Below are 21,859 nucleotides of genomic sequence, written 5' to 3' on the forward strand. Positions count from 1 at the left end.
ATCAGCCGTATTCGAACAATGAGATACGTGAAATACTAGACATTGAAACGATATGAATTGGATATGTCAGTGTCAAACAAGTGTCAAAAGTACAACCTGGAAAGTTAATACAAATAATTTATTTCATAGGAAAAAGACAGTAGAAAAACAAATAAATAACTTATGAACTAAATACATCTATAAATAATACTAAATTAAAACTAACAACCCTAAATATATCTAAAATAAAATAAGGAATATAAAAACTACTCAAAGAGGCCTCCCCGCGCTACCTGCGGCGCAAAGGTGCCCATCACACTCGTTGCGTTACAGTGTCAAAAGTGACGTTTTTGTTTAAGAAAACGTCAATTTTGATTTATTTGACACTGACATATCTAATCCATATCGTTTATAGATCTACATATTACTTGACGTATCTTAAAGTTAGAATTGGGCCGTATGTATTATTTACCATGTACCCATGTACAGTTAAGTGCGGCATGTACATATTTGTATGGGGTACTGTACTGTACAGATGTAGTGCAAAATTATTTTCATTCGTATTTTCACGTAAACGTACGAACATGTCTTGCTATTTCAGTCAGTTACAAACGAACGTTTCCGAGAAAATACGATGGAAAACAATTATCTATATAATGGTCCAAACATAGCGTCAAAAAAGTTTTTTTTAGGTTCCTCACGTCTTAGGCTATCAGAATATGCCCATGTAGGTATGTAAGCCGATTTTTCGTAGTTTTCGAGTAACGATTTTTTAAACTTTTAAGTTTTGTTATGAAATTCCCATACCTACAGCGAAAAAAATGGCTGTTCATACATTTTGGCTGGTCCATTTTTTATAGAAGGGTAATTTTTTTTGGGCGTCAAGGTTTGAACCACCCTGTATAGCTTACTGACTGTACCATCTAAGCTTAAAACCATAAATTAAATACAAAATGCCGATTAAACGAAGCACGTCCCGCCCGCCTAATAACCAAGGCCGCATATTGATTTTGATATATTATACCGAGCCAGACGGAATCGTGCTGGGATAACTGCTACTGATTTATTTACTAGCTTTATATAAATACGAGTATGTACATTTATTAAATAAATTAAATCTGGCCAATAGCTGTAAAAAACATTTATTTAGTAAATTGAGTCTGGTCAAATTTAGCAGCCACGGTAAATAAATAAATTGAAAGTGAAAAAATAAATTAACATTTTGAGTGGCAACCATTTTGGCGTCGTAGGTATAATTATACCTAGAGTTACACCAAGGAAAGTCTGCAGCGATTTGGTAGCCCACGCAGAGCTAGTGTTATTTATACGTCATAATTGAAATCGCTGCAGACTTTTCTTGGTCTAACTCTATCTAACTAGGTACTTAGTTTTTTTGGTATACTAAAAAAATACACACCTATGTACCTGCAATAATATGTTACTCTTCGAAGGCAGAAGGCGAAGGAAATATGTGACACGCTCTTATAGCTTTACAAAATAAATAAGATCGTGTCAGATATTTTTGCGGCCTTCAAAGAATAACAACGTACAACGAAAAAAATCAGAATATTATCATCGGATCGGACATTTCATTTTTTGACCAAGGCGAAGGAATAAATAATTACCAAGTTTTCTTGGTAATTAACGTCAATTTTGACACTCGTTTGACACTGACATATCTAATCCATATCTTTTCTAGATCTCTTAACTGACGTATCTCATTGTTCGAATACGGGGGCTAGGCTCTTCGAAACATGTCGCGCGAGCGACTAAAAACAAGTGAGTCTAAACCGTAAAATTATTCAATGTGAGTATGTCTCACAACAGCTTAAATTCGATTAATTATTTATTCCTTCACGGAATACTTTCAAATAATCAAACACCGTTTCTCGCCGAAACGGCAATTGAATTTGTAAACAAAACAAATAAAGGGAGTTTATATTACATGGATTTAATATCCTTGTGAATATAAAATCAAACGAAGTTAATAGAGATCAAAGAACGAGCAATTTGCTTTGAAATTGCAATGAATAATAATTATGTTCTCTTCATTATAATGATACCTACTTAACCCATGGTCCCTATCATATTAGTTGATGATGATTGATGATGAGAGGACTGTCTGCAGCCCTTGTAAAATACAAATTCATACTCTTATTCTAGACAGGCGTGGCTCACTCCGCGATTTCGTCGCTTTGCTACAGGTAGCTAAAAGTACATCCGTTCGACCCCAATTTTGGGGTTTGCCATAAGCCGCGCGTGGCGCTGTTGCCACCTGGCGGCCATATCTGTGCTGATCGTGACAGACGCGTTTTGTTAGAGAGTGAGTCTTCTGTACTTAGTACTATTATTTATTCTGTGTTCTAGAGATACAAGAGTCCCGATTCTAACTTTAAGATACGTCAATGAATAGATGTAGAAACGATATGGATTAGATATGTCAGTGACAAATGTGAAGTTTCTTCAAACAAAAACGTCAATTTTGACACTGACTCATGTAATACATATCGTAACTAGATCTATTAATTGACTCATCTTAGTTCGAATCGGGCAGAAGCTTCTTGTCCGGTATTAATGTTTTCTGTCATGCGATTTTGCATTCGTTAACTGACAGGCGTTTTAATTTATTAGATTTTCTATGGTCTGTGACATGTGAAAATAATGTCAATTCTTATTTATATTGTACTGAACAAGCAGGTTATTTCTTATAACAAATGAACCGGTGAAAATATGTCCTAAATTTCATATCCTCCTAAGGCCCAAATTCCTGCCTCTTCAGTTCGATGTTTAAATCCTATTCAATTGGAACAGTCTCTTTTGCTGTGTTTCGTTCAATTTTCCAACAACGCAAGTTGTTGTTGTTGTCTGTTCTAGGGCACCCCGGAGGTGCATAGGGCCTCTACAAGATCCTTCCACGCCCTCCTGTCTTGAGCAACCGTCTTGGCCTCGTTCCAGCTTCCAGCTCAATCCTACGGCTGTCAGCTCGTTCTCTATGCTGCGCCTCCAGGTGTGCACATGGCGTTTGCTGGCTCGCTTGCCGCCCTGAGGCCGCCACTCGAACGCGATACTGGCGTTGTTCGTATCTCCTCTTCGCAGGGTGTGACCGATCCATCTCCACTTCCGCAGCGCTACTTCTTGGGCGAACGGAGGTACAACGCATAATCAACTCTATTTCCTACACTATAGGTTCTTTGTGTAGTATATTTTGGATATTTAATTTAACTACTGGGACTAGGCCTTACGAGGATATTATTACATTACAGTTCTTTAAAAGTTAGTTAGATCGTCGGTACAAAGGTTTATGATCTGGTTTTTTGCGGAAGGTGGTAAACTACGAACATATAATTATTATGTTTGTTTTAGCATTACGAGTATTACAATTTGTTTTATTTAGAACGAAGAATCTACGTACATACTAGTCCAAATAAAAAGAAAAAAATGTTTTTCCACTTCTACATATTTTCCATTCTCCATGATTTTTAGTACTTTATTGACGCAATGTGGTTAGAATGTTATTTTATTTAAACTGTTCTTTATTTTTTGTAGATTATGTCCTTTACTGAATGCCACCTAGTCCATCCACTGGGCCTTACCGAAAATCAGCGTCACGGTATGTGCCACGTGGCTCATACCGTGACCACAGAATAAATAATAGTACTAAGTACAGAAGACTCACTCTCTAACAAAACGCGTCTGTCACGATCAGCACAGATATGGCCGCTAGGTGGCGACAGCGCCACGCGCGGCTTATGAAAAACCCCAAAATTGGGGTCGAACGGATGGACTTTTAGCTACCTGTAGCAAAGCGACGAAATCGCGGAGTGAGCCACTCCTGCCGTGACGTGACACCTAGTTGAGTGAGGACCATTTAGCGCAACTTTTCATTTTGTGTAATTATTCTTAGTTTTAAGGTTATGTTATTGTGCTAATAAATGCTTTCTTCTTCTTCAATGAAATACTAGATTAACGGTTTCCATTCTATTTTATAAAGCGAAACCTATCAAGAATATTATTACGCTGAAGCGGTCGACATCAAAATCAAAGTGATTTGTTAAGATTTAGTTAGTGGAAACTGTTTACTCCGGAAATGGAAATTTCATCAAAAAAGTACCTAGGTTCGCAACGCAGTTTTTCCCTCTTAAGTAGCAAAGGTATGGCTTAATCTAAGAGATCAGTCAAAGTTGTACTTTTTCGTTTAAGAATTACTTTATAGAGCAATAAATTTTACGACTTCACCTTTATTAATACCTAATCTTCTTCTTCCTCGCGTTATCCCGGCATTCTGCCACGGCTCATGGGAGCCTGGGGTCCGCTTGACAACTAATCCCATGATTTGACGTAGGCACTAGTTTTACGAAAGCGACTGCCATCTGACCTTCCAACCCAGAGGGTAAACTAGGCCTTATTGGGATTAGTCCGGTTTCCTCACGATGTTTTCCTTCACCGAAAAGCGACTGGCAAATATCAAATGATATTTCGTACATAAGTTCCGAAAAACTCATTGGTACGAGCCGGGGTTTGAACCCGCGACCTCCAGATTGCAAGTTGCACGCTCTTACCGCTAGGCCACCAGCGCTTTATTATTAATACCTAATGTTGTAAACATATTGTTTTGAAACTTAAGGCCGTGGAACAAGATTCAAATTTGTATACATGTTTATGATTATCCCTCCCTAAAAGTATTTTATGGCGTCAAAGTATTAGGCGAATTTAATTAAAAAACTTATTTCTTTGAAGAACCTAGTAAGCATTTGTTAGTTCAAACTCAAACAGCTGTGTGTTTAATAAAATCCGAGATTTTTATTTTAAAAGAGGTTCACGGAGTACTTAGTTTTAAGTCATCATTCTCTTGCCCTTGTCCCATTCACTTGGGGTCGGCACAGCATGTCTTTCTCTTCCACACCTCTCCGTCGCCCGTCATTTCATCTGTCACTCGCGTTCATTACATATCATCTCTCAAACAGTCCATCCACCTTTTACTCGGTTTTCCATTCCTCGTACTTGCCTCCACATTCATTCGTAATGCCTTTCTCGTCACATGACTATCATCCCTCCGCATCACATGCCCGTACCACGCTAGGCGATGCGCTCTTACTTAAAATTTTATTACAATTTTTAGACGTGGTATTCAACATGATAACGATAGGTATATTTTATTTTATTTTCTTTATTGGGGAAAAAAACAGACATAGGCAGATATATAATACAAAAGAGGACATAGGTTTATACATTAGTAGGTGCAACCTACATCCTGAGACAATTCCCACTATGATTTGTAAACCTAGGATATTTAAGTGGCATTGTCATCGGATTGAGGTATAACAGGATTAACAGGATAATAAATACTAAACTAACATTGATAGACAGACGATAATAATAATCATTACAGTGCTGACAAGATTACACACATAACATTCTAGCAGCGAGATGAGGAACTACATATTTACACTTCTATTATGATAAATATAGGACTAAGCATATATTGGGCCAACATTAATTATCTAGTTAAGACGAATCTAATTTTATGGTAAGTTTAAGGAAGTACTTAAACGCTTCATAACAGTAGGTTTACATAATAATTACAGCTTGTACGAAAAATTTGGATTTCACCAAGTAACAGCAGTTTTTCTTTTCAAAATACATATATATCATGGAGTATAAAAATTATTGTTACTAAATGTATGCTAAACCAACAGTCATAACACGTTAACCCGGAGGACCCGGGTATATCCTTAAACTACGTCCAAGACCACCGTCCCTCAAATTCGGTGTACTCGACTGCGATCGCCAACCCGCCTGCCAAGCGTGGCGATTATGGCATTCACCCCCCATATGGAGATACAAGGGGGAGGACTATGTTCAGCAGTGGACGTCTCATGGCTGAGATGATGATGAACAGGTTAAAATGTCCAGAAATATCTTCAAAATTGTGTAACTCCTTAGTTGCCAATAGTATTTTTAAATGTCATTAGGGATTCAAAAATGCTTGTTACTTGTAGTGATTTATTTTAAAATTATCTTGATGGATTCTTAGCAAGGCTCTCGCTTGAAAATTCGCCAATCTGAAATAGGAAGGTATACGTACTTTGTTAATATCAACTAAAATATATGGGTAAATCTGGGAAATTCGTACGGGAAAAAGAAGGAAAAATCTTTTATTTTATAAGTTTACTTCAGTTGCCTTACAATACGAATTTTCATTATATAGAATTCGTCGCGGCCGATACTGCGAACTCGACCGACGGTGCGATTCGGGAAATGAATTAGAAATTAACTAGATACGATATAGTAAAGATATCTTTAATATATCGTATCTAGTTAATCTCTAATGTAGTGTATAGTGAATCTCTAATTCAATTCCCGAATCGCGGCGTCAGCCGCCATAAGGTACCTTTTGCCGTGAAACGTCACATATCTTTACTATTTCATATCTAGTGAATCTCTAAGTCATTTCCCGAATCGAGCCGCTAATCCCAACTAGGTAGGCAGTTTATGCGAGCATGAAAATTATCAGTTGACCTACAGTCAGACTACTGGTAGTAAAAACTTGTTTTTTTTTTTTACACAGTGGTTTTATTACGACTGACCATATTATTCTGGAGGGGTGAATATGTACTTATGTAGGTCATACTGAACATTTTTTACTATGGAGTCTAACCCGGAAAATGCCACATAAATCTGCTACCTAACACATTTTGATGAATAACACAACATTTTTACGCAGCGTCTTACGTAGGCGACGAACGCGCGGCGGCGGCGCGGCGCGGCGGCGGCGCGACGCGGCGCGGCGAGGAAGAAACAAAACGTTGATACGTATAGGTGTGTCCTACTCACACTTCGCGAAGCGGCGCGGCGCGGCGCGGTGCGGCGAACGCGCGGCGAACACGCGGCGAGGCGCGGCGCGGTGAGGAAGAAACAAAACGTTGATACGTATAGGTTTGTCCTACTCCCACAGCGAAGCGGCGCGGCGCGGCGGCCTTGTCCGACTAGGGAGACACTCCCGAGTCCGACCGCCTTGGCCGCACGCAGACACGGTGTATTAGAAAATTCGTATTTAAATTATGAGTAAACTATGTCTTTTTATGCAAGTACGTGCAGCGTTCTTCGTTGTCTGAAATTTTGGTTTACTGGCATTTTGATTTGGCACCGCCTTCAAAAACTAAGTACCCGGGTGGTTATTTAATTAATTTGCTTATTATTAGGTATTAATTCCGTTTTGGCAAAAATTGGCTTTACGACGGGATAGGATCGTAAGTGCCATAGACGCTACTGGAGTTACGTCTTTTATACCAATTTCCGCGAATTTGAATATTTTTTAGTTTTGTGCCTATTGATTACAGGAAAACCTATAAAGAAATCAAACGGGAGTCGACTAATCAAATCAAAGCCGGTAATTCTATATACGCCACGCCTCTAGCCGCGTCATATTCGCGTCTAAAAATCAAATAGATTGATCGCGCCAGATCCGCGCCGCGCCGCGCCGCCGCCGCGCCGCGCCGCCATCGCGTCAAAATCGCTCACCTAGGACACTTCCATATGCAACAACGGTTTGTTTTTTTCGTGCCGCCTCTCGCCGCGCCGCCGCCGCGCCGCGCCGCGCCGCCCGACATTCGCGTGCAAATCGCGCCGCGCCGCGTTCGCAACGAGATCGCTTACGTAGGACACTTCTATGTGCATCAAAGGATTGATTTAGCCGCGCCGCGCCGCGCCGCGCCGCGCCGCGCCGCGTTCGCGCGTTCGTCGCCTACGTAAGACGCTACGCGATTACGGGGTTGGCTTCATAGTAAAAGTTGTTCAGTATTACCAACATGTTCATTTTCACACTAAGAATATGTAGTATGATCAGACATAAGAAAATCAGCCAGTATAAAGTGCATAGGAGCCAGCAAACATGGAAGGAACAAGGCAATCATAACATGTCAGAATGTTTTAAAGCAAATTGCTTAGCTCGTTCAATATTCTTCGGCTTCCAACAACTAGTAACGAGTTTGTGGTATGACTGGTAAAGTTTTGGAAAACACGCGAGTCATTATTGAGATCATGCAGACTCATGCATACATGTTTGGAAAACATCTAAACGACTAAACATCAATAATTAACTCAGACTAATTAGCATAAAAGTTATCAATCACAAAATCTAAAACGAAACAAACAAAGGTGCAACGTTTAAGAAGTTAATCTAGTTTGTAAGAAAATATTTTTCACAATGTTAATACCCAGAGAGGAAAAAGGGGACTACGTTGAGGGAACCGCTCGTCTTTTCTCTTAATTAAATAAGTTTTTGGCAAAAAAACCATTTTTGGTACAAGCTTTTATCGCTGACTGTACTTTTCTTACGACAGACAACCAATACTCATCGAGACAATTCTAAAAACCCCTTACACAATTAGGTTGCGTTGTTTCATCACCAGAGTTCCTACGGCCACCTCCTGTCTCCATCTGACAGATCAGATCAGCTTGATGGTACCATAATATTGCATTGTCATCCGATTTATACATGCATGCAAAATTTCAGCTCAATCGGAAACCGGGAAGTGGATCAAATTTAACTTGCAAGATTTGATTACAGACAGACAACGGTCAGGTGAAAGTAAATAAAAGCTTGTAAAAATACAGATGTAGTAAACAAACCTTTGCCATCGTATTTTCTCGGAAACTTTCGTATTTGCCATCCTACTTCAGTCAGTCTTAGTACTTTGTGTACGGCGCTAGATTATTAAATAGGCGATAGACTCAATTGACATACTCAATTCAACTTCAACTTCTTAATTCCTCTCTTCATGGTGTATATGTCGGCGGCCGATCGTAAGATCAGGCATATCGTGTCGGCGGAAAATACGATGGAAAATAATTATTAATCATTTTCCATCGTATTTTCACGGAAACGTACGACGTGTGTTGCTATTTCAGTCAGTCTCGGTACCTACAAAAAGTACTGAGGTTGACTACTGAACTAAAATGACAAATACAAACCTTTCCGAGAAAATACGACGGGAAAACGATTATGCACTACATCAGTAACACCTCTCTACAAGAGGTATGGAGGTAGTGATACTATTACATTGTGGAAGGCCTCTGAGAAGTGGAATTGACTATTATTGTGTAAATTCGTATGAGATACTTTTTAGGGTTCCGTACCCAAAGGGTAAAACGGGACCCTATTACTAAGACTCTGCTGTCCGTCCGTCCGTCTGTCACCAGGCTGTATCTCACGAACCGTGATAGCTAGACAGTTGAAATTTTCACAGATGATGTATTTTTGTTGCCGCTATAACAACAAGTACTAAAAACAGAATAAAATAAAGATTTAAGGGGCCCCCCTTATCCCATACAACAAACGTGATTTTTGACCGAAGTCAAGCAACGTCGGGCGGGGTCAGTACTTGGATGGGTGACCGTTTTTTTTGCCTTTTTTTCATTATGGTACGAAACCCTTCGTGCGCGAGTCCGACTCGCACTTGCCCGGTTTTTTTAACTATTATTATAGTTGTAGGTCCTCGCTTTCAATACGGGCGGCCTATAACTATTATTACTTCGTTTCATTAGTATGAGATACTCACTTCGCCAAGAGTTGCAATTCACGAATTGCATTTCACAGTAGTTTGGGAAGGTTCTGTATTCGTCATTGTATGAAACGGCGCAGACGGTTTGCATTCTGTAATAAATATTAATACTATTAAAATTATCATTCACTTTATAGGAACATCTTGATTAATTTTGTCGGTCATTCTCAAAAAATATCTGTCTGTGTTCTATTTGCTGCGGCCCATACAAAGATGAAAAGGGTCATGGAATTTAGACGCAACCACAGCCATAGAACAACCCTCAGAGAATGACCCCTTGTATGGAAATTTTATTAAATTTAAAAAGTTAAAATTGTATAATATACTTTTCCAGAAAATGACGATTTACAAAAATAACCCACTACGAATATAACGTACCACCACCCACCACCACGTCGTACAAAAAGCGCGGATGACGTCAAACCACTTATAGGATGATTTCAAATAGTATTTTTGATTTTCATAAACAATTATCACTTATCATTTATCAACCTCTTTATTAAACGATATCGCCACTTGAAATGAGTAAGTACGTTTTTGACTGACACATTGTCAATCAGATGAACAATAAATTGACTTCGTTATTGTTTAGCTATTGTATCTTCACGATAATAATAATAATAAAATTCTTTATTGTGCACTACTAAAGAAAAGTACATAATAGAAAAAAATAACAGGACTTAAATGAGTACGATTATATTTAGCTAAAATTTATATTTACTAATGTATAAGAAAACGCTCTAAAATGTCATCTTTACTCGAATATTGTGGCAATTTTCCGTTTTTGGAGGTACGTGACACGGAAGTTCAAATACAAACTCAAACATCATCCTGTGTGCAAGATTACGTCATTTTTACGTCATCCGCACTTTTTGTCCGACCCCTGAATATAACTTACCCAGTAAGTGACGTCCTAAGGACCTATCTACCATACCTCAAAAGAAACGTCCACAGAATGACGGTGTAAGAAAATGACTTACCTCGAAAGTGGCTTGTCTTAAATGTGATCAACTTCTCCGAAAGAGTATTTATTACTTTTTTTTTTCTTATTTAATATTTGAAAACTGTTCCTATTAGTTGAGTTTGCTCAGAGCAAAAAAAGGTCAACCACGGCGTTGCATGAACAAGAGATTTCCTTTAGCAGGATTGGTCCCAAGGATGGATTTAAGAAGTGGAGCCACCCAGATTTTTGATGCAGGTGGGGGGGGGGGGGGTTAAGCGTCTGCGACGTTTCAGGTTAATAATTCTAATTCTTTAAAAAAGTAATAATAATTCTTTAAGTTTAGGTTCTAAGTCAAGTTTGTAGACATAGATTTCATCGAAATCGGTTCAGCGTTTATTGATTTCCCATACAATCCTACACCTTACCTTTCATTTTTAAGGTTTTTTTTTTTGAATAAAAACCTATCCTATGTTCTTCCCTGGGACTCAAACTATCTCTATACCAAATTTTATCTAAATCGGTTCAGCGGTTATTGAATCCCCATACAAATTTCCTCCTCCCTTTTCACACCCTTAAGGGATGATTATTGAGATTAAAAGTATGCTATGTTATTTCCTGGGACTCAAACTATCTCTGTACCAAATTTTAACTAAATTCAGCAGTTTAAAAAAAGTATTTTTTTTTATAATTTATGTGTTTTTACTTCGGAATGGTGTCATTATGATATCAGAAATGAATTCGGCACCCCCGATTCATACGGAAACGATACCAAACTTGACCTAGTAGCTTGATACAGATATCAAGATCAAGTTGAGAGCCCCCCCCCCCTAAAAATTTACATCAAAAATCTCGGTGGCTCCACTTCTTGAATCCATCCCTGGGTCCTAAGGACCAATCCTGCCAAAGGAAATCTCTTGTTCATGCAACGCCGTATGTTAGGCCCAGCGCCATCCGCTATATGCATCAAGTAACTTAGTTAATCAAGCAAAAATAAATTCCTTTCCTATGTACTCGTATAAATTAAGAAGAAGATAATCCAAATAATATAATTATATCTCTTTTTTGTCTACACCGAGTAATAACTTAAATAGCAAACATTACACAATTATCGAACGTGTGCAAAGTAATAAATTTGCAATTATTACCTACAAACAATATTTTTCTAGCGGGCGGATGGAAATGATTCTAGAACGGGTTACGTAAATAATTTGTTAAACGGATATTTATGTTTAAACACACATATCAACACTAAAAAACCATAAAATTGGGTTACTTTGTGATATAATTCCAGTTACTTTGCAATAATTTAAATGCTTTATAGTATTTTTCAAACACCGCGGGTACGGTGAGAGATGTCATCTCCATAGAATTTATAACCCTAAAACGCACTTCTCACTCACTACATACGAAATCCAATTTGTAATGACGACACAAATACGTAGAAAATGACACACGTCACAGACTTGCACACTTCTATCTGTTTTTGTGTACGCATGAGTTACAATAAGCACCGCGCTAGTTGTGTGCAGTGCATGCCCAGTTGGGCATGTGCTTCGGCAGAGGCGAAATAGTGCGAATGCCGACTCCCCGTCATTGCTCGAAGTTCCTACCACCAAATGCTGCAAAGCTGCACCTGCAGCGCTGCTGCGGTCATAATCCAAATGTCACCTTTAGGGTAACATTCTATTTCCAACGACAGCTGCACTACTGTCAATTTTACTATGGAAATTGACAATGACAGCGACGCGTTCAGTACCGGTAGTGTAGCTGCGGTTAGAAATGGAATGTTACCATTACTTTACTCACTTGTACGACTGAGCGCATCTATCGAGGAAAGTCTTGCAGCCGTGTACGAAGAAATCTGTCGCCCAAAATGCCGAGTTTTTCGGGTAGTTGATCACGGTTGGGCGGTACTGGTACCTTGCTGATACCACCACGAGAGAGGATAATACTAGAACAAGGGCGGTTCTCATTAACCTCTATCCGCCCAGACGTCAAAACTTGCCAAGCAAAATGTAATTTTATTTTGTCAACACAAACTTCAAATTAGAATGGAACAGGAGACCTTTTTATAGGTCTCTGGGCGGCTAGAGGCTATATGTGACGTCCCACGGGCAAAGGTACCTTATGGCGGGTATGGAGTTATGCATACCCCAGTATTCTACAATAAATAAGCTATCGATAACACAAAAGATCAACCTTCTAAGTTGCGTAGTTACAGAGATATGATTTTTTGAAAATAATGTTGTGAAATGAGCAACTTTACGATAGAGAAGTTTTAAGTTTAGCCGCCTAAAAAACTATGTTCCTGAAGTAAGTTACATAGTTGACTACAAATAATAATACCTTATATATCTGAGATTAAAAAAATGTTGCGACTTGTTCTGTAATGCAAATAGAAACCTTTGATATCGACTGATTTATGTGTATACTAACCAATCTCTTGAAAATAAAGTTTTATTTCATTTTCACGATTGATTGCAATGAGCTCTCAAGATTTAAATTGTATCTATTAGAAAACGACACTGAGAGACAGTTTAAGCAAAAAACAATACCGATTTAGAGGTGAAAATGTACTTTCTGAATTTTTCATATAAAATCAGAAAATTGAATATTCTTACTTTTAATGTAACACACAATCAATTTTTCTGACCACATATGAAAGAAATTCTGTCATTCGAATGAAATAAATCCTAAAACCCCAACTAAATACTATATTTAACCCCTTATGCCACTTTAAACTTACATAACAATTACAGTATTTGCTCCATACATTTACGAAAAGGTACCTTATGGAAATAAATCTAATAATACATCACTACAAAACATCAATCACATTGAAGTTTATCTTTTATGACTAGAAAATATTAATTTACATTAAACTGCCACAAATTTAATTAGTTCTTCGTCATAATAATCTAAAAAAAGACCAATAATTTGTATGTAATGAAAAGGTACCTTGTGGTTAAGTTACATGATGAGGCATGATGATGATGGAACAGTTAGGATAAACTAATAATATTTTGGGGTAAAGATGGTATAAATCGTCTATTTCTTATCAATAATATATTTTGGTTGCCATTGAAGACAAGCGGCATTGAGGTTCAATGACCTCAGATATTCCATAAGGTAATGCGTCGGGTATTGGCATTTTTCAGCAAACCAATGGCTGATTTATTGCATGCGACCAAACCAAAAGAAGATTATACTAGTTAAGAAAGACTTGACGAGAGTAACTTTGGTATAATACGTAGCAGGCTACTTGGATTTGTAATGTCGGTCGATGTACGGTTATAATATTTGCTAGGCGGCCCAACCAGAACTGAAATTATCAAATTAGTTTTGCAGAATGCTAATACAGTTCTCTATCAAACTTCTTTTCCCGTATTGACTAGTTTTTTTGGGAATTTTCAATCTTTTTTCCATAAGGTACCTTTTCGACTAAACTCTGAGACGACATTACTAGGCTTATAACTAACTTATAACAAAAATAAAAACAGGTAAACAAACGTTACGCATTAAGGTTTCAGATCACACAATAAAAAAAAATTGAGCATTTTTTCACCTCTTTACAAAACATTTCATATCTCCGAAACTAGAAACCCTCATAAGGTACCTTTTCCCGTGGAACGTCACATATATTATAGTTTGTCAAAGGACTGTCTTATTTCATACATAGACAGAGAGAATCATACTATCTTTGTCTTACACTAGTACTAGCACCCAAAAGAAAAGGATGAGTAGGTATAGTTTTTTTGTTCTTATTTACTGACTAATTTGGTTTGACCAACTATAGGTAAGCAGGCCCCGTAGATTTTGTAGAAACCTAAGATTAAGTACTCAACACACTTTTAAAACAGTTACGAAGATCACTTGAGAAAACTTTTGCTTGAAAACTTCTTGCAGGCGCTTTATTTAAAGAGAACTAATTAACTAGAAAGTTTTTTAGTGAAGCCGCCACTTAAAAGGTTAACAATAAAAATAAGAAAAAAGTTGAAATCTCGGAGTCATTTAAAAACGCAAATCGAAACCTACATAATGTATGAATATGATGTTTTTCCTTTTTAATTGGCTATAATATTGTCGATTAAATGATTTTAATATTGGCTATGACCCTTAACTTACTGAACTATTATGTTTAGGTATAATATAACCTAAAAAACCGAAATATAGTGAAACCCGCTTCAGATGATTCTGCGGGCATTTTAAGCGGAAATAAACCTTTTAAGGATGATTTACGCAAGACCGGGCCGTGCTCGGGCCGAGGCGTCCAACATATCACTTTATATGACGGCTGATCGGTGATCAGGTGGTGATTTCCATAGAAAACGTGGCTCTGGAAGCTCCGGCCCGGCCACGGTCCGGTCTAACGTCTTTTAAACGTGAAAAAATGTATGAGAACAAATTTGAAAGGACCAGAAATCATATTATACGTGATGGTAAGTAAGGAAGTTGATGGTAAGGAAGCGCTGGTGGCCTAGCGGTGAGATAGTGCGACTTGCGATCTGGAGGTCGCGGGTTTAAACCCCAGCTCGTACCAATGAGTGTTTCGGAACTTATGTACGAAATATGATTTGATATTTACCAGTCGCTTTTCGGTGAAGAAAAACATCGTGAGAAAAGCGGACGAATCCCAATAAGTGTATATAATGTATCCGTGGATTTACGAAATAAATAAATATGAAATATGAAATAAGGCCTAGTTTACCCTCTGGGTTGGAAGGTCAGATGGTAGTCGCTTTCGTAAAAACTAGTGCCTACGTCAAATCATGGGATTAGTTGTCAAGCGGACCCCACGCTCTCATGAGCCGTGGCGAAATGCCGGGATAACGCGAGGAAGAAGAAGGAGGTATGTAAGCAAGTTCTACTATTACATTTTATCGTAGTTATTTCACAATACTTTACCCACTAACCACCAACCCATTTCAGCAGCTCACGCGCACTGAACGTAAACATTTATGAATCAGAGATCGCCAACAGTTTCAATAAATTCACACGGTTTAAAAGTTTATTTCAAGACGAGTTTATATAGTAGTTTCGGTTGTAGGTAAAAATCGTTCAAACTGTAAATATGTTGCTATACCTAATGGTAACGTAACATTAACTAGGTATTGAAGCTAAAAACCCGAAAATACAGCTAAAATAGAAGTACAATTTTTTGTTTTATTTTTTGCAGATACATATTATTATATAACAGTAATCTTCTGACGTTAAATATCTCCAAAACAAATTACATGTGCTTTTCCAAATATACCACCTCACAGCCCCCCGATTACCTAAAAATAAATATTCACACATGCAACCCAATTAGTAATTATCAACAATGTAACTGCTTAAAAATCAACAAATTCGCCTCTACCAAATACCTTGGAATAATACTAGATCAGCGACTCTCATGGCATAAATATATAGAACACATTAATTCCAGGGTTAGAAAACTTGTCTGGATTTAAAAAAAAAATAAGATACATCGCCTCAAAACCCTTACTAAACCAAATTTATACCGCACTTGCTCAATCTATTATAACGTACTGCATCACGGTCTGGGGAGGAGCCAACAAAACGAAAATTCTACAGGCAGAACTTACCTACTTAAAGTCATGTACTCCAAACCGTACCGATTTCCAACTTATGAACTGTATAAACTCTCGAATAAACTCACTGTTAGAAAACTATACATCCTAAATTCTATCTTAACCCTTTCCGACCGGTTCGATATAATCCTGCAAACTACTTTTAAAAAATCCTGTCCGCAAGCAAATCGTCTTTTCGAGCTCAAACCTATTCCAATCTAAACTGCAGATATTAGAAACACGTTTGAGTACTAAATACCGTAGGTCAATGGCATCAGTCGGTCGCAAGACAGTGGTGAAGATGGTGGCGTATTTTGGTGTGAGTAGTGACACACGTAAGTTCATAATTTCGTATAATTTTGGTATCGAAGTTGCTATTTAATACTTAATTATTACAGTAAAAGAGTTAAATGAGTTTATTAAGCACAAATTAGACCAAAAATATGTTATTCAGGGAAAACTACATGCTCGTAAAAAATAAGTGCACGAATTTGTGGGTTCGGCCGTAGCTCGTGAATCAATTGTCATAACTATTTGCAAGTTTGTGAGTATGCGGCTTTTGCGCAAAAACTTAAATCACAATAGATAGCATATGTTTGATCCTTTTATAATATATTCCGTTTCTTAGGTTTGTATTTTTTAAGACGTCCATTAGGAGCCAGACAAATTCTTTTAATTTTGTATTATGGTGATATAGGTATCAAGAGATGAGAGAAAAAGATTCGCTCAAATCGTTGATGTAACAGCTCCAGAATTGGTTATAAACTTTATTAAACACATGTAAATACTTTCTTTTCACTTGTGAATGAATCAATATTCATTTTATGAAAACTTTTTCAAGGATTACCATATGATGTAGGTAGTTGAATTGAGATTACTTTATAATTGTTGATTATTGTTTTCAATCATTCTATAATCGTTTCGGTGTTGATTCTTAAAGAGAACTATGATGATTATGTAAAGTTAAAGACTTATTATTATACTAGTGTATTGTTGTGTAAAATGTTGCGTTTTTTTCATATCATTTTACAAATCCAAATGAATTTGCACTTTCGTGCATTTACAGATAAATCCTGAACGTCAGTTTCGTGCATGCGATTTTTTTTATGATGAAGGGTCGTTGGATTTTTTTTATCATTTTTTACGTGTATTTTATAACAAATGAAAACGGTTCACATGCATTTTTCATTAGTTTTTGCAAAATATTTTTCCTGGCCGTAAAGGGTTAAAACTACATAAAACACTTATATACAAACCGCAACTTTCATTCCGTCGGCGAAAGCATAATGCTGTCCCCGCACCATATGTAAAATCTTCGTTTGCTAAAAGACAAAACACGGCACAATCTGCTCACTTATATAATACTATAAACAATAAACTATCAATTTATCACTTACCGCTATCTAAATGTAAAATGACTGTAAAAAGATGGTTAGAATCCCTTAATTATAATGAAACTGAATTACTTATAAACTGAAGCACACACACACACACACATACACACACACACACACACACACAAACACTATCGTATAGTTGATAGTAAACAACAATAAATATATTTAATTATTAATAAAAAATAAGTTCAAAAACTAAAACCCGACTACTGCAAATCGCGCTCTAAAAAGTATGAAACAAGATAGAATTCTTATCTAAAAATTATCGAACAAGGAATATTATAAATGTTACCATTTTTTCAATAAAAAAATACAACGTAATATAATTTACTATTTTTTTTATATATTTACAGAGATTCAGAGGATCGCCGTGGTCGTATGCCACGATTATAAACTTTAAGGTAAAGTGGCATACGACCACGGCTATCCTCTGAATTTCTGTAAATACATATATAAAAAAAATAGTAAATTATATTACGTTGTATTTTTTTATTGAAAAAATGGTAACATTTATAATATTCCCTGTTCGATAATTTTTAGATAAGAATTCTATCTTGTTTCATACTTTTTAGAGCGCGATTTGCAGTAGTCGGGTTTTAGTTTTTGAACTTATTTTTTATTTAATTAATTTTGGGGTCATGATTTCGTTACTATTTGAAGTCACTTGATATTACTTTTGCGAGGGCGTCCGCAGTACAGAAATGCATGCAGAGAGCCGCATATATCGGGCTACGCCCGACTCCTTTGGTATGAGGGCGCCGAAGACTCCCGTCTTTGGAACGCGTACGTCGGGCTACGCCCGACTCTTTTAATATGAGGGCGCCGAAGGCGCCCTGCTTTAGAACGAGTACAGCGAGCCTAGTATGTCGAGCTGCGCCCGACATTTTTAGTATGAGGGCGCCTTCGGCGCCCGGCTTTGGAACGCGTACGTCGGGCAACGCCCGACTCTTTTAGTATGAGGGCGCCGAAGGCGCCCGGCTTTGGAACGCGTACAGCGAGCCTCGTACGTCGGGCTGCGCCCGACTCTTTTAGTATGAGGGCGCCTTCGGCGCCCGGCTTTGGAACGCGTACGTCGGGCTACGCCCGACTCTTTTAGTGTGAGGGCGCCGAAGGCGCCCGGCTTTGGAACGCGTACAGCGAGCCTCGTACGTCGGGCTACGCCCGACTCTTTTAGTGTGGGGGCGCCGAAGGCGCCCGGCTTTGGAACGCGTACAGCAAGCCTCGTACGTCGGGCTGCGCCCGACTCTTTTAGTATGAGGGCGCCGACGGCGCCCGGCTTTGGAACGCGTACGTCGGGCTACGCCCGACCCTTTTAGTGTGAGGGCGCCGAAGGCGCCCGGCTTTGGAACGCGTACCGCGAGCCTCGTACGTCGGGCTGCGCCCGAATCTTTTAGTATGAGGGCGCCGAAGGCGCCCGGCTTTGGAACGCGTACAGCGAGCCTCGTACGTCGCGCCCCACTCTTTTAGTATGAGGCGCCCGGCTTTGGAACGCGTACGTCGGGCTACGCCCGACTCATTTAGTATGAGGGCGCCGATGGCGCCCGGCTTTGGAACGCGTACAGCGATCCTCGTACGTCGGGCTGCGTCCGACTCTTTTAGTATGAGGGCGCCTTCGGCGCCCGGCTTTGCAACGCGTACAGCGAGCCTCGTACGTCGGGCTGCGCCCGACTCTTTTAGTATGAGGGCGCCTTCGGCGCCCGGCTTTGCAACTCGTACAGCGAGCCTCGTACGTCGGGCTGCGCCCGACTCTTTTAGTATGAGGGCGCCTTCGGCGCCCGGCTTTGGAACCCGTTCGTCGGGCGTAGCCCGACTCTTAGTATGAGGGCGCCTTCGGCGCCCGGCTTTGGAACGCGTACGTCGGGCTACGCCCGACTCTTTTAGTATGAGGGCGCCGAAGGCGCCTGGCTTTGGGACGCGTACAGCGAGCCTCGTACATCGGGCTGCGCCCGACTCTTTTAGTATGAGGGCACCTTCGGCGCCCGGCTTTGGAACGCGTTCGTCGGACTACGCCCGACTCTTTTAGTATAAGGGCACCCGGGGCGCGCGGCTTTGGAACGCGTACAGCGAACCTCGTACGTCGGGCTGCGCCCGACTCTTTTAGTATAAGGCCGCCTTCGGCGCCCGGCTTTGGAACGCGTTCGTCAGGCTACGCCCGACTCTTTTAGTATGAGGGCGCCGCTTTGCCGCGTACAGCGAGCCTCGTACGTCTCTTGTAGAGAATGTAGGGCTTTTTCCTACATTTTGGCTGATCTGGGCTTCTATACCTATTCACTTTATAAAATATTGCAGATCATTAAAAAACACCATGTATATAGTGGCCAAACAAATTTCTTTAGCAAAAACCGTCTTGTATCGCCTTAATCGGGTAATACGCGGATAGAATTCAAAGCGCTTAATAGATTCGTAGTTCGAATTACCTACCCGATAAATTAATGTTTTATCGGGTTCATGTAAGCAAAGCCGGGTGCAAAAGCTAACAATATGTTTATATTTAAAATGTGCTAATTGAGCTCTTTCAAATGATATACAACACGCCATCATTACTTATTTTTATTTTTTTAGTTCCTGCCTTTATGACCTCTAGAGGGCGCCGTATTCCTTTTTTTGTGACGTCATATAGCCTATAACCAGCGGACGCTTAAGACGATTCGAATGACATATCGTTTGTCAAATTATAATGCGTACTTTAGGAGTTCTGAGGGAACAAATGAACATACATACATACATACCCACATACATACCGGTCAAAATCATAACCCTCCTTTTGCGTTGCCGTAGTCGGGTAATAAAAATGTAGCATAATTAAGCTGAATTAAAATTATGTACCGACATACATTAATACAGAGCGGGTTCTCCTGATACAGGTATACATATACTTACAAGGAGGACTCAATTGTAATTGTATTCAAATTGTATTGTTTAACACAATAAACATTTTACATTTTTCATTTTTCATTTTTTCATTTTTTCATTTTTCATATTATTATTTTAAGGCTCCTCTACAGGATGGGCCAGCGCCGGCCACTCCAAGGGACGCAGCCATGCGGTAGAATGAGATAGCCCAGCCACAGAATAAATAATAGTACTAGGTACAGAAGACTCACTCTCTAACAAAACGCGTTTGTCACGATCAGAACAGATATGGCCGCTAGGTGGCGACAGCGCCACGCGCAGCTTACGGCAAACCCTAAAACTGGGGTCGAACGGATGTACTTTTAGCTACCTGTAGCAAAGCGACGAAATCGCAGAGTGAGCCACGCCTTTCTAGCAATGTCACTTGCTCCCTGTAACGCATAAATGCGTCCCTTGGAGTGGATGGCTTTGGCCCATCGTGTAGAGCAGCCATTACAAGTAGGTACTTGATTATTTTTGTTTCTTTTAGTCGCTACATAAGCTAGCCGGTTTTTACCTTTACGCTTTCTGCTGAACCGCTTTTAATGAAATTTATTATGGAAATAGCTTAAGGCTCGAGTAAGGGCATAAGTTTTTATCAATCGTCATAACTATCTACGCAGAAGAAGTCGCGGGCAAATACTGATAAGTATTTATTATATTTCCGATATAACTACGGGAAAAAGTTTTGATATTCCATCTGGTATAAATATATATTCTCAATTCTCAATGTTATGAGCAGATGTAAATACAAAACCCGCTAGAAATACCCATTTATTGGTGCAAACGGCATCCGTATTTATGAAGTTCCAAAAAAAGCGTGATTAAAAATAAACAAATCTAACCGATTCCTGGTTTCAATCAGGTTTGCCCATAATGCCATTGGCACCTCGGTTTGTGTAAATGTTAGAGATGGGCCGAATATGGGGTTTGCCGAATACCAATATTTGGCCGAGTATCCGGCCAAATTATTCAGTTCAGCCGTATCCTTCTAATAAACTACTTGAAATGCCTACACTGTTGACTGTACACTGTTATAAATTTCGGAATATTTGTTTCCACCATATTTTGCATGCCAGATGTTGGTAAATTGTGTGAACTTGTAAATATCATCTAAATACTTCTATTATGTACCACTTTTTATGCAAAATAAAGACATTGATTGATTGATTGATTGATACATTGGTAGACCTTATACCTTTTGAAACAAGGTCCATCGATATACAGTTAGAAGTGTTGCTATTTGTATTAGCAGCTAAGGATGAATCACTTGAAGGCAAATCCTTAGAAACAAACCGGACAAAATTCAAGAAACTCACAAACAAATTTACAATACTCACTAAAAAATCAAAATAATATCTTATGTATTCAACATGTCTTATTAAATTTTATAATGTGTAACTAATAACTAATCGGAAAACGTAACCCAATGAAGAGAGTAAGTACTTTAAAATTTTGAGGTTATATTTTACAGTGTTACAACAAGATAATATAAAATATATGCCGAAAATT

At 38.8% G+C, this 21,859-nt stretch overlaps 1 protein-coding gene across 1 annotated transcript; it reads right to left on the bottom strand.

The window, feature by feature from the left end:
* Window positions 1–5,986: 5,986 nt before the first annotated feature.
* LOC134675102 (uncharacterized) lies at window positions 5,987–15,470 on the bottom strand. Its single transcript, XM_063533264.1, has 4 exons — window positions 15,391–15,470; window positions 12,292–12,436; window positions 9,540–9,634; window positions 5,987–6,041 (listed from the first exon to the last, which is right to left on the bottom strand). Exons 1-4 carry the CDS (start codon window positions 15,407–15,409, stop codon window positions 6,010–6,012), a joined length of 291 nt encoding a protein of 96 aa, XP_063389334.1. The 5' UTR covers window positions 15,410–15,470; the 3' UTR covers window positions 5,987–6,009.
* Between the last annotated feature and the right edge of the window lie 6,389 nt (window positions 15,471–21,859).

Source organism: Cydia fagiglandana, chromosome 21 (genome assembly GCF_963556715.1).
Source record: "Cydia fagiglandana chromosome 21, ilCydFagi1.1, whole genome shotgun sequence".
Classification (NCBI taxonomy): Eukaryota; Metazoa; Arthropoda; class Insecta; order Lepidoptera; family Tortricidae; genus Cydia; species Cydia fagiglandana.